This window comes from Notolepis coatsorum (assembly GCF_963971535.1).
Source record: "Notolepis coatsorum genome assembly, chromosome: 2".
In the NCBI taxonomy this organism is placed as follows: Eukaryota; Metazoa; Chordata; class Actinopteri; order Aulopiformes; family Paralepididae; genus Notolepis; species Notolepis coatsorum.
Genome location: NC_140166.1, coordinates 115,662,012 through 115,676,192, shown reverse-complemented (window position 1 = coordinate 115,676,192; position 14,181 = coordinate 115,662,012). Strand labels below are relative to the sequence as shown.

The following is a 14,181-nucleotide window of genomic DNA, read 5'->3' as shown; positions in this document are numbered from 1 at the left end:
CAACAGTCTACACTCTGCGCAAGGCTGTTAAACTTGCGAAAAAGACGTATGCTAACCAAGATGGAGGCACAAATGGCACAGAAAGACACGAGAGGCTTATGGCGGGGACTGAGGACGATAACTGACTACAAATTCAGCGCCCCCTCAATGGGGAGCGACGACGCCTCCCTCGCAGACCAGCTCAACACCTTCTACGCGCGGTTTGGTGCAAACAGCGGCACCGCTAGCTCAGCGGCTAGTGACGTCACTGGCGCGCTGGTCAAGGATCACATTTGTGCCTCCCTCCCCAGTGATATGGACTGATATGCAATTTGCATACAGGCCAAACAGGTCCACTGACGATGCGGTCTCCCAAGTACTGCACAGACTGTTGTTCATTGACTACAGCTCAGCGTTCAACACCATAGTCCCCACCAGACTGGTGGACAAGCTGATCAAGCTGGTCTGAGCTCCACTCTGAGCGCCTGGATACTGGACTTTCTGAGTGAAAGGCCCCAGGCGGTCAGGGTGGGGGGTCAGACCTCCAACACCATCACCCTGAGCATCAGGTCCCCCCAGGGCTGTGTTCTGAGCCCCCTGCTGTACTCAACTATACACACATGACTGTGTGGCCAAGTTCAGCTCCAACTCCATAGTGAAGTTTGCGGACGACACAGTGGTGGTGGGGCTGATCTCGGACAACGACGAGAAGGCCTACCGGGAGGAGGTTGAGGTACTGGAACGCTGGTGCCAGGACAACAGCCTGCTCCTGAACATTGGTAAAACCAAGGAGCTGATCGTGGATTATAGGAGAGGACAGCAAGGAGACACAAGTACCTGGGGGTCCACATCTCAGAGGATCTGCCATGGACAACACACATAGACTCAGTCGTAAAAAAAGGCGAAGCAGCGCCTCTACACCTGAGACAGTTAAGGAAGTTCAGAGTATCTGGGAAGATACTCCAGTCCTTCTACTCCGGAGCTGTAGAGAGCATCTTGACTGGAAACATCACTGCCTGGTATGGAAACAGCACGGCAAAGGACAAGAAGGCCCTACAGAGAGTGGTGCGCTCAGCCGAGCGTACCACGGGTATTGCACTACCACCCTGCAGGTTCTATACAACAATAGGTGCAAATCCAGAGCCTGCAGAATAATGAAAGACCCTCACCACCCCAACAACAGCCTGTTCATGCTGCTGAGGTCAGGCAGACGCCTGCGAACACCAGCTACTAGAACAGAGAGACTTCGGCTCAGCTTCTTCCCCCAGGCCATCAGAGCCTTGAACACTGAACTCTCCACACACAAGCACACATGAGCAGACACACGACACACACACTGTACACGCTCACACACTAGCAGCCACTTTAACATGAGCAAGCACACACTCATGCTGCACACGCTCACACTTAAGGCCACTAAGGAAAGGTCACTTTAGGAATAGTATAGTATAACTTGAGATTGTATAAAATAGCATGTACAGAAAGACCCAGTGCCTCATCCGTAGCTAACGGTGTATTGCACTACCACAGGACCTAGCATGTCCTACCATGCTCTGTAAATCACTTATGTACATATACCGATATGCCCTACTCTGTTTACTTGTTTTATTGCACAATGTCGTTCTATTGGATCCTATTATATGTTATTACTATTGTATTATGCACATCGTTGCGGGCAAGACCACCCGCATTTCATTGTATACTTGTATGCCGTGACAAATAAAACTCTTGACTTGACTTGAGCCTATAGTTATTGTTATATGTATGAATAAGAAACATGTTTTCTATGGCACTTGATCTATTCTGTTGCACTTCTCTCTTCTACTGGAAATGTTGGCTATTTGCATGGATAGGAAAATGCTTTCTGTTACACTTCTATTGCAGAACTCTTCTGCTTTATATAATTGTACATTATGTTGTACATGCAGTTTCTCATTGATCTGTAGGCCTGAATGATTTCAACTGTGATTTTAACAACAAGTAGGCTAACCCGCCCTCATGAGGTATTTTTTTTACAAATCCGGCCCATGAGTCCGACATCCCTGGACTAAAACGTACCTGGAGCACAAACACCGGTGACCCATCCAGCTCCTCCGTGACACTGCCGTAGTATTCGTTGACGGTGAACACCGGGGCCTCATCGTTCTTGTTCACCACGTTCACCGTCACCGCGGTGTAATCCTCCCACTTCCCATCAGAGGCCAGGACGTGTAGCTTATACCTGGATGGAAGAGGTAACTGAGTTGTACATTCACCCCCACACCCGCCCCCCCCCCCCCCCCCCCCCTCTACGGCTACAATGTACAGTACACATCGTTACACCTCATCATGATACAGATGTTTGCACTACAAGCTCACGAATGCGACTCGTATCAAAATGGTCTCAAAGGCACACACTGCAAGAAGAAAGTGGCCCAAATCGTATTTCTTTGCTCATAATTGTGTAACTCAGATCCGATTTTTTTCACGACAGTGTGAACAGCACAATGAGCCACACTTTCATAATGTGATCCTAAATCAGATACAGGCAATGCAACCTCAGCCTGAACAGTCATGTGACTTGCATTTTTATTTATTAACCTTTATTTACCCAGGGTAGGTTCTCTGAGCACGGATGCTCTTTTTCAGGAACGCCCTGCTTCACATTCACACAGTTCCATTCACACCTGGGAGCTGCCCAGTACAACCACAGTCTGCCACCGTTGGCCACTGAGCAACTCAACTGGAGCAGTTGGGGGTTAAGTGCCTTGCTAAAGGGCACTTCAGCGGTTGGTGTTAAGGGTATGGGAGAGAGTTATCAATTCACTTCCCCAGCCCAGATATTTTCCTGCCGGTCCGGGGGATCGAACCAGCGACCTTTTGGTCACAAACCCGCTTCTCTAACCATTAGGCCACCCGCTGCCCCAAAGTTCAGGAGTGTGACCATTTCACACTGGAATCTGATCTTGGTCACATTTAGAAAATAATGTGAACAACCAAACAATATGAGCAAAGAATTTAGCAGTTTGCAGTGTGCACACAGCTAAAACACAGAATATATGACAAACAAACAAAAACATTTAAATTATTTAAATTACTAAAGAAAGCACTCTTTGGGCAGCCATGCAGGTTAAAGGAACACAGCAATATTTTGGGAAATGCAAGCTAGCCTACAGTAGCTTAGCTCCAACAAATGGAAGCGGATACGGACCACTAGCCTAGCTTAAATCTCCAGGGAGAGGTGTTTTAGCTCCCTACTGAACACTAGGGGTGTAACGGTACAAAAAAAATAAACGGTACGGTACGTACCTCGGTTTTGAAGTCAAGGTTCGGTAAGGTTTTCGGTACAGTGGGGGAAAGTTTTGCTTTCCATGTTCCACTCAGGGGTGATGTAGTGTGCAGTAACTAATTGTACTTGTAGGGCTGTCAACGAATATTCTATAGTGAAATTAATAATCGACTTGTAAAAAAATAAAAATGTATATTATATTGTGAAAAAAACAGCCCCCGGTGGGCGGTCGTTAGTGGTTAACATACCGTTGTATTAGTTCGGTACACTACACAGCTGTTCGGTACCGTACGGTACACACTGAAACTTGTTCGGTTCGGTACGGATACGTGTACCTTTACACCCCTACTGAACACACAGAGAGGAAATTGGTATCTATCTTCTTGTCTGCTCAGTTGAAAAGAAGGTGGGAAATGGCAGGGGAGCAAGAAAAACAGAGAAAATATATTTTAAATATAGGATCTCTTTCCCAAACCCACTCATCAAAGTCCAAGAGCTAATAAGCTGCAGAGTTCAACTAAGCCTGCGCTCTAGTGAGTACAATGTTTTCGCAAAGAAATGTCAGGTGCTCTTGAGTCTTTGAGAGAAGACAACTGGAAACAAGACAGGATCCCAGGCTCTCAAAGCGTTTTTAAGAAAATATCACGACTACATATTGTAGTTAAAAAACGCCAACATGTTTGAACCAAGCTGGTCTTCATCAGGGCATAATAGGTTGCTATGGTTCACCCTTTTATAAAAGGAGTCCCAATAGAGGGGTGATTGAGCAATCAATCAAATCAATTTAAGATTCACAACATGACACTAAATAAAAAAAATTTAAAGTCCAATAGTTGTTATTAGTGGTAGGTAGCATATCTGGGCATGTCTGTGTGTGACAGACCCCGCCCCCTGGGGTGTGTCCTCACCTCTTGTTCTGCTCATAGTCCAGAGGCTGAGTGATAAAGATGGTCCCCACCTCTGGCTCCACGTCAAACACCCCGCCCGTGTTCCCCGACGTGATCTGGTAACGCAGCTTGGCGTTTGCGCCTAAAGGGGACGGAAGAGAGGAGAGAGGTGATTACATGGGGGAGGCAGGATGGTCAAAAGGTTGCTGGTTTGATGCCCGCCAATGACAGGAGGGTGTGTTCCAGGGTGTATACGGTGCCTGCCTTGAGCTGCAGTGTGGCCTGCACTCTGACCTTTTTGATGAAATGCATGTGTGGGGGACTGTGAGTATGTGTAACTAGGAGAGATATGAGGACGGTGTGTATGTGTAACTATGAGAGATATGAGGACTGTGTGTATGTATAACTAGGAGAGATATGAGGACTGTGTGTATGTGTAACTAGGAGAGATATGAGGACTGTGTGTATGTATAACTAGGAGGGATATGAGGACTGTGTGTATGTGTAACTAGGAGGGATATGAGGACTGTTTGTACGTGTAACTAGGAGCAATATGAGGACTGTGTGTAACTAGGAGGGATATGAGGACTGTGTATAACTAGGAGGGATATGAGGACTGTGTGTATGTATAACTAGGAGGGATATGAGGACTGTTTGTACGTGTAACTAGGAGCAATATGAGGACTGTGTGTAACTAGGAGGGATATGAGGACTGTGTATAACTAGGAGGGATATGAGGACTGTGTGTACGTGTAACTAGGAGGGATATGAGGACTGTGAGTATGTGCAACTAGGATGGATATGAGGACTGTGTGTATGTGTAACTAGGAGAGATATGAGGACTGTGTGTATGTATAACTAGGAGGGATATGAGGACTGTTTGTACGTGTAACTAGGAGAGATATGAGGACTGTGTGTATGTATAACTAGGAGGGATATGAGGACTGTGTGTACGTGTAACTAGGAGCAATATGAGGACTGTGTGTAACTAGGAGGGATATGAGGACTGTGTATAACTAGGAGGGATATGAGGACTGTGTGTACGTGTAACTAGGAGGGATATGAGGACTGTGAGTATGTGCAACTAGGATGGATATGAGGACTGTGTGTATGTGTAACTAGGAGAGATATGAGGACTGTGTGTATGTATACCTAGGAGGGATATGAGGACTGTTTGTACGTGTAACTAGGAGGGATATGATGACTGTGTGTATGTGTAACTAGGAGGGATATGATGACTGTGTGTCCTTCATACCAGTGGCCATCAGGCTCCACAACAGTGGGCAGCGACTAGTGGCCTCCAGGCTCCACAACAGGGGGCAGCGACTGCTGCCAGACATTGACCTAGGACTAATAGGAACCCAAGGAGGACAATAACACTACCTTAGGCATACTGCACCTTATGTGGATACTGTGATACTGTGAATAATGTATGACCTAGGACTAATAGGAACCCAAGGAGGACAATAACACTACCTTGACCGCGGTTCAAACTACCTGTTGGAATACATTAATTGATTGATGTTTAACTTGTCCCTGTGTGTGTCCAGTCATTTCGACTAGCAAACATTGTCTGTATTTAGTTGGTTAGCTATTTAGCCTTTTGAATAGCATCAATGCTAGCTGGCTGGTTCAGCTTTATTTACTAAATTATGGAGGCTTTTTAATCGTCAAGGTAAGAGAGGATTTGTCATGATCAACTGAAGGTGTATGCTATGGAACAATATGTGCTTGGGTTTTCAGAAATAGGCCAGCTATGTGACGCTAATCTCTAGTTAGTATCGTGTATTGCAGGGGTCAGCAACCTTTTTGACATGGAGTGCCTGTTTGAAATATAGTTGTAACTAGTGTGCCTCAACAATATTCCATTCATCGTAATATTTTTTTCTCATAATCAGGTCTTTTTAATGATAATTTTTATTAACAATAATTATTGTTATTGTTATTATTAACAATATTATTATGATGATTGTATCAACCCTAAATCTGAGTTGGGGGGGGGGGGGGGGAATGCAATGCAGACAAACAGCTGCATACAGTGCGACCATTTCACTCACATTTGCCCATTCATTTTTGGACACATCACACACCATTGGTGTGTGTACTGTACGTGTGCTGTCATAGCTCCACCTACAGGCCTAATGGAGAACACCAGGATGTGAATGGAGGGTGAATGTGAGGTATATCGTGTAAATAAGTTTTGATTGATCGCAAGACTACACTGTAAAAAAAAAATATAATAATAAGTTACCAGAACTTAAAAATATTGAGTTCAGTTACTGTGCATTAAGGTTTTCAGTTTTCAATCCATAATAAGTTAACAGAAAAATAAGTACACAACCACATTATTTCAACCTAATAAAACTATGTTTATTGTCATTGTTTTAAGAACACAAGTTGACTTGGTAATACTCACATTTTGAGAAAAAAAATGGCTTTTAACATGTGTAATGTTCAATGAAATAGAAAAATAAATAATACAATTTGTTGATTAATCCCACTGGTCACAATGGTGACCGTAATAATGTTTTTGTTATAAGGCTCTGCAAATGTTACTGAATGATGTAGCAATGTATTTCCAGCTAAATTGAAATAATAAACAAATGAAGGGTCTCAATTAAATATGTGGTAGTAAAAAGAACCTGTGGGAGGATTTCAACAAGATAAATGCGACAACAGTGCAAAATATTTCACTATAATATTAAAAAAAAAAAAAAAAAAAAAAAAAAAAAAAAAAATTACTGCTGCCCCCTGTGCCTATGCAAATGCCCCCGCGTGCCTATGCAGGCACGCGTGCCTAGGGTTGCCAACCCCTGGTGTATTGCATCAGTGTAATAAGGGTAAGCACAGCAGAGCCCCGCTCCGCTTCAGACAGAGAGCACAGCGCGTGTGTGAGCATGCATGTGTGTGCGCCTCGCGTCATCGGTTCAGGAGAAGACGCATTTAGCTTGTACAGATGGTGACGCAATGGGGGCGTCTTCAGGCGTCTTCAGAATTGCGCACTCTGAAAGCTGGTATCAGAAAGTACCGTTTTCAGGCTGCCAGAATGCAGTTCCGTGTGGCAGAACGATGCAAACGATCAAATACTTTGCCTAAAACAACCAAAATCGTTTTAGTCTGGACATGGCCTTAGTCATCAGAGTTTTGCTAATGAAACACACAGATGATATGTTCTCAGCGTGTAGCCAGTGGTAGGCGTTACTCTAAATCATTGTGTATGCACTTGGCTAGAATAGAACTGTTAGTAAGTTGACTTCATGGTGCTGACGATAGAGTGACAGGTTGACAGGCCTGTTCGAAAGGCTGTCTTGTAGACAAAGGGTTGCTTGTTTGATTCCCAGCATGAAGTAACAGCTGGGATGCCCTGGAACAAGAACACCTAACATGTCAACATGGAACATAGTCAGCTAAGCTCAGCCATAACATAATGGGAAAATGACCCCATGTTTTGACTGATAATGTTAAGTTTCAAGTTCAAGTTTCTTTAATAGTTGTCATACAGAAGTACAGAATACTTTCATACAAAATGCTTCTTACTGTTACGCTCCAGAGACTGTGCTAGACAAGATAGTATCAAATAACATAGTATAGCATGTAATTTAGAAGAAGAAAATGAGGTCACAGTGTTCGGTATAGACATGTACAATGTTCTGAGTTACCATATAATATACAATACTATGCAGTGTACTAATGTACAGTACTATATAGTGCAAAGCAGAAATGGGATGAGGTACAATTTAGGTACAATTTACAGTAAGGTGTACGAGTTGTAGTGCAATCCTTCATCAATAAATATAAAGTGTGGGGAGTGGGTGCTACAGTGTGTTTGTTTAAAGTGGGTGTGTGCTATAAAGTGTGTGGAGTGGGTGCTACAGTGTGTTTGTTTAAAGTGAGTGTGTGCGTGTGGATGTGTGTGCTATGTGCGTTTGGTGGTTGTTGTTGTGTAGTGTTTATTGTTCGTTTAGCAGCCTGATGGCCTGGGGATAGAAGCTTCTTCTGAGTCTTTTTGTGCTCGCCTTGAGACTCCGGTATCGCTTGCCTGACCGCAGCAGTTCAAAGAGGCAGTTGTTCGGGTGACTGGAGTCTTTAATGATTCTCTTAGCCTTGCCCTTGCAACGCTTGTTGTAAATGTTCTGGAGGGTGGGGAGCCCCCCTCCAATTGTGCGTTCGGCTGAACGTGTCACTCTTTGTAGTCTGCTTCGGTCTTGTGCAGTGCTATTCCCAAACCAGGAGGTGATGTTGCCGGTCAAGATGCTCTCTATTGTACATGAGTAGAAGTTCTTAAGGATCTTCTGACTGACTTGGAACTTCCTTAGGCGCCTGAGGAAGTAGAGGCGTTGTCGTGCCTTCTTCACAACACTGTCAATGTGTGTGGTCCATGTCAAGTCCTCGGATATGTAGGCTCCGAGGTACTTAAAGCTGTTGACTCTCTCAACCGGTGCCCCGTCGATGCTGAGGGGGCTGTAGTCCTTGACCCCCGACCTCCTGAAGTCCACAATCATCTCCTTTGTTTTGCTGACGTTCAGGGAGAGGCTGTTTTCCTGGCTTATCAATGTTCAGTGTTTAATGAAGACGGTTTCGTTTTAATATCTTCAGAAAACAGCAGGGATTTAACAAAAGATATAGCTGAGTGTCATCGGCATACAAATTAAGTGATGCTGTATCTCACGCTCCTCGCTCATGACGCACAGGGAAATATTGTAATATTATTTTTTAGATGTGTTTGTGTCGGCCTGTCTGTCCATAACCACAATAGCACATTTCTCATCCAATTTGGCTCAGACATGGTGAATAGTTGACACGCAGCCAATTACCTACATTAAAAATGTAATCTTTCTTTCTTTCTTTCTTTCTTTCTTTCTTTCTCTTTCTTTCTCTTTCTTTCTTTCTTTCTTTCTTTCTTTCTTTCTTTCTTTCTTTCTCTTTCTTTCTTTCTTTCTTTCTTTCTTTCTTTCTTTCTTTCTTTCTTTCTTTCTTTCTCCCCCTCTCCTTCTTTCTTTAAAATCATGCCTCCCTGAATCTCTCTGCTCGCCTCAATAAAGTATTTTTATAAAGCCCTATTAGACGCCCATCAACAAAAGTGTTACTCTTTATGCAAGTTTCAAGTTTCTTTAATAGTTGTCATACAGAAGTACAGAATACTTTTATACAAAATGTTATGGTTTGTTACCAACCCCAACAGCACGGCACAGACAGGTAGTTCAGAGTTAGCCAAAAACCAGGGCGTATTTATTTCCAATAACAGAGAATAGCAAGAACCACAAAAAGCACAAGTGGGGAAATGTTCTTGGCAGAGTAGTCTGCGGCTCTGCAGCTCGTCTCAGAGCAGAGACGGCACTGTGGCGTTGCGCCTCTGACTCTGCGGCTCTGCAGCTACTTGAAGATCCACTCGGGGAGGAACAGAGAGAGAGAGAATTGTCAACAAACAAGCGAACAGAATACAAGGCAGTCGAGTCCTCCTTAGCTGAGTCCAGTATAAACACAAGTGACTAATCTTCAGTGTTTACCAAACACACAAGTTTAGCTGAGTCCAGTACAAACAAAAATGGCACATCTTCAGTGTTACCCAAACACACAAAAAACAGAAAGGTCCCGAGTCAGGAAGATCCGAGGAAAAACAGTATCCAAAAAGTACGTTCCAAAACTCACCAAGGCGCAATTGCGCAAAGCGGGCAACGAGGCACAGATCCAACGGATGGCAGAGAAAAACAACAGCGGCGACTTCCATAGACGTCCTGGAGAAAAACAGACGAGGTACAACACGGGAGGAAACAAGCAGCAGCCAGTGGTAATCCAAACGACCCGACACAGAACGTTAGGAACACCAGAGTCTATAAGGGCTCCACCGAGCTGATTAGAAACTCACTTCAGGTGCGCGAAGGTAAGTAAGATTAAGATTTAAGATTTGTTTATTAAGGACAATGCAAATAAATTAATGAACATCATTTACATGTGTATGCATAACATCACAGCATGATAAGGACGTAAATATGCCGGGAATAGCACAGGGCTAATTTCCACCCGTAGTCCTAACATAAAATAAAACAAACACAAAACGGACCATACAACGTTCATTCATAAAAACTGACATCACTGACATGACCACACTAACATGACATTCAGTCAGTACAACATCACTAACATCCCTAATGAGTGCATATTTGGCTGTCTAACAGCCATTTCCTGAGTTGGCCCTTAAAGGTGGACAGGGTGGGACATTCCCTTAAGGGGACCGGAAGGGTGTTCCATGTTCCACTTCCCTTTATCGATAGACAATTTTTGCAGAAGGCTGTCTTTCTAAAATGGACCTCACAATCCCCTCTGGTGTTTGATCTAGTGGCTAATCCAGTGTTCCTTTTCTCGTGGATAAACTCCTTGAGAGGGGGAGGGGCTAATCTGTGCAGGCATTTATATACAAAGCAGGAACTTTTATAACGTCTGAGGTTTTCAAAATTTAAAATTTGATGCTTATCCAGGATGTTACAGTGGTGGTATGAGTACTGTTTCCTGTCATATACCTTCAATGCTCTGTTGTAGAGTTGTTCTAGGGTTTCATGGCTGTGGCCCCAGTAAATGACCAGTTTAGAAGGCAATATTCAATGTGAGAGAAGACCATACAGTGTAGGTATGTCTTTGCGGCTTCAAGTGTTAGGGAGGGCCGTATTTGTTTGAAGTTGGAAATGTTGAAGTTGATGGTGTTCCTCACTTTCTTTATGTGTTTCTTAAAGGTCAGGTTTGAGTCCAAGATGACCCCAAGGAATTTTAAGTGGGAAACAAGTTCTAGTTCTTCCTTCCTTCCCTCCTTCCTCAGGAACACATTGGACCGCTTGATGGTTTCTGGACGCTTGCTAAAGAACATGCACACAGTCTTTTTCGCATTAAGTAGGAGACAGGTGCTGTTTAGCCAGCATTGTACCTTGTCTAGTGCGCATGTGAGCCTAGATGTAATCAACTCTATGTCCTTGCCCTGTGTGTAGATGACTGCGTCATCGGCATACATCTGTACATTGAGTTCGGGACACACATTTGGCAGGTCATTGATATACAGGGAGAATAGCAGGGGCCCAAGGATTGATCCCTGAGGGACACCTACAGGGTTGTCTAGATATGGGGACTTGGCGCCATTGACCGTGACACATTGTTTTCGGTTTGATAAGTAGGATCTAAACCATTCTATTGTAGCAGCTGAGAAATTGAAGTGAGTTAGTTTGGTTAGGAGGATATTATGGTTGACACAGTCGAAAGCCTTGCTAAGGTCTAAGAAGACAGCACCAACATACTTGTTGCTATCTAGTGCACTCTTGACCTTTTCAACAAACAGACAGTTGGCTGACTCTGTTGAGTGAAGGGCACGGAATCCAAACTGCATTGGGTTAAGTGGGGTGGGGCCCAAGTCGAGATGTTTAGTCATGAGATTCGACACCCACTTCTCTGCAACTTTGGATATGACAGGAAGTATACTGATGGGCCTATAATTGGTCACCAGTGCCTTGTTGCCAGATTTAAAGATAGGGGTCACCATGGCCATCTTCCAGGATGATGGAACTTCCCTGGAGGTGATTGATTGATTCACTAATAGAGTGATGGGTTTAATGAGTGCATCAGAGTATGTTTTGAGGAAATCAGTGTCGAGCCCGTAGGCGTCCTTGGCTTTGGAGCCTTTCAGAGCCAGAATGATCTTTTTCACTTCAGGCTCTGTTATCTCCTCCAGTTCAAAGAGGGTCTGGGTGTTGGTTACTGGGTTTGGTAGAATACTGGAGGGGGCAAAGTGTTTGGTGCTGTCTAGAACACTATTTAAGAAGTGTTCGTTGAGGGTGCAGGCCAGTACTGTGGGGTCTTTAACTAGTATGTCATTCACATTCAGTTCTAGGGGGTCTTTTTCCCGATTCTGGTGTTTGCCTAGGAGTTTATTCAAGGTTTGCCAGATTTTTTTGCCGTTCCCTTTTCCTGCTTCAATTATACTAATAAAGAAGTTTGCTCTGGCCTTTCTGAGGGTCTGTGTGACCTTGTTCCTAGCATGCGTGAATCTCTGTCTGTCGATAGACAGTCCAGACTTTAAGCTCTGTTTGAGGAGTGAGTCCCTGTCTTTCAATTGCTGTCTGCAGCTGTGATCTAGCCATGAGAGGTGGGTTTGTTTTTTGACTTTTTGGCTCCCCTTCCTAGAGAAGGAGGCCATCGTCTCCTTGATTTTTGTTGTGAAGAGGGTGCAGTTTTTCTCTGTGGTATTGGAGGATAGTATCTCCTGCCAGTCAAGCTTTTTCACTGCATCCTCAAAGCTCTGTTGCAGGTTTTTTGGGATGTAGTTTGATGAGGTGGCAGATTTTTTGGATGTTTTTAGAAAGCGAGTTTTATTAAGTTTCCTGGTGAAACAGATGAAATTGTGGTCAGATATACCGGTCAACATGTTGTTGGTCTTAGTGATTCTATCCGGTTGGTTGGTGAAAACTAGATCTATTTTGGTCTGGGAGGTTTTGGTAATTCTAGTTGGCTGTTTGATTATTTGTTCAAAGCTGTGGGCATCCATGGATTGTTTTAAGTTCTTTCTAGCCTGTTTACTGTCCCAGTTGACATTGAAGTCACCTATGATTATTGTTTCCTTGTTGCAGGATTTTAGGACATGTTTTAACTGGTCGTAAAACTCAACTTTTGCATCTGGTTTTCTGTAGAGACATATCAGGGTAAATGACATTTGTTCAGCGAGAGTGATTTCCACACCAACAGATTCTACACCAACAAAGTCAGTGGACCATTCCAGTTTTTTATAGGCAATTGTGTCTCTGATGTACAGTAGGACTCCCCCACCTCCTTTCCCAGTCTTCCTGTCATTCCTAAATACATTGTAGCCTGGCATGGATACTAGGGCTTCAGGGGATGACTTCTTTAGCCATGTCTCACTCAGACCTAAGCAATGTAAGTTAGAATCAAGTAGGAGGTGCTCTAGCTGTTCGCGTTTATTACCAACACTACGAATGTTGAGGTGACCACAAAAGAAACCCTTTGGTTTGCATAGGGGGTCCCATACAGTTCTGGCCTGGTTTAGGGTACCAAATAGTTTAGTCTGGCGGTGCTTTCTCAGTACATGGTTTCTACCTCTAGGTGCTACCTCAGGGTCTCCTCTGGCAGTGGAGATGTGGGGTGACAGCTCAGTGTTGGCCGCTGGGTTGCCAGTACTTGGGGGCCCGGGGGTTTCTAAGACGCTGGTAGACGGACACTGCTGCGGAGCTGATGCTTGTCCACCAGTGCCGGTGAGCAAGCGGAATACAGGTGGGGGTAGGTGGAGGATGTTGAGCCAATGTTTTAGGATTGGCTGGCAGCTGTTCAGAATTGTCTGACTATTATTTAATTGGATTGGCCAGGTGAATTGCAGGGTACTACTGTGTGTTGGAATGCTAGCACTGGTGATTGTGTTGGCAGCGCTCTTTAACACAGTCTCTGCGTTGTCACAGGGGCCAGGATGTTGGTGAATATCCCCACTCAGCAAAAAGTAGAGTATGATGATAAGTTTGCTTGCCTTAATAGACTGGACTTGCGTTTGTTACTGGTTCTGTCATGGTTAATCAGGAAACTGAAAAGTACAGCATGTCCATACCCAGTGTGTTTCTCCGGTTTTCCATATGTGCAGCTCTTCTGGGTGTGTGGATATATTCCAGTACAGTTTAAAAATAGGAAGAATACTAGCAGCGTTGCGGTCGTTCCAAGGTAACCTGGTGGTGACATGTTATTGATTGCCAAGCAGCTAGCTAGCAACAGCAATGGCAAACTAGCTGGCTCTGGTGGTGACTAGGCTGTTGGTGTAGCCTGGTGGTGGCTAGGCTATTGCTGTGGCCAGGTGGCGGCTAGGCTGTGGATTCACTACACCTGGGGCTGGCCTGGTGGCCGGTAGCCTGGGGTTGGCCTGGCGGTGGTGGCTGGTAGCTGGTATCCTGGGGCTGGCCTGGCGGTGGTGGCTGGTAGCTGGTATCCTGGGGCTGGCCTGGCGGTGGTGGCTGGTAGCTGGTATCCTGGGGCTGGCCTGGTGGTGGTGGCTGGTAGCTGGTTTCCTGGGGC

The 14,181-nt window shown here is 44.6% G+C and overlaps 1 protein-coding gene across 1 annotated transcript in view; it reads right to left on the bottom strand.

The window, feature by feature from the left end:
• LOC311223493 (neural-cadherin) overlaps positions 1-14,181 on the bottom strand; it is a gene marked incomplete at both ends in the record, with an annotated part of 1,556,546 nt that overhangs the window by 469,823 nt on the left and 1,072,542 nt on the right. Inside the window, 2 exon segments of the mRNA XM_084308277.1 lie at positions 2,038-2,200; positions 4,156-4,276. Of these exon segments, the coding sequence (XP_084164403.1) occupies positions 2,038-2,200; positions 4,156-4,276 (284 nt within the window).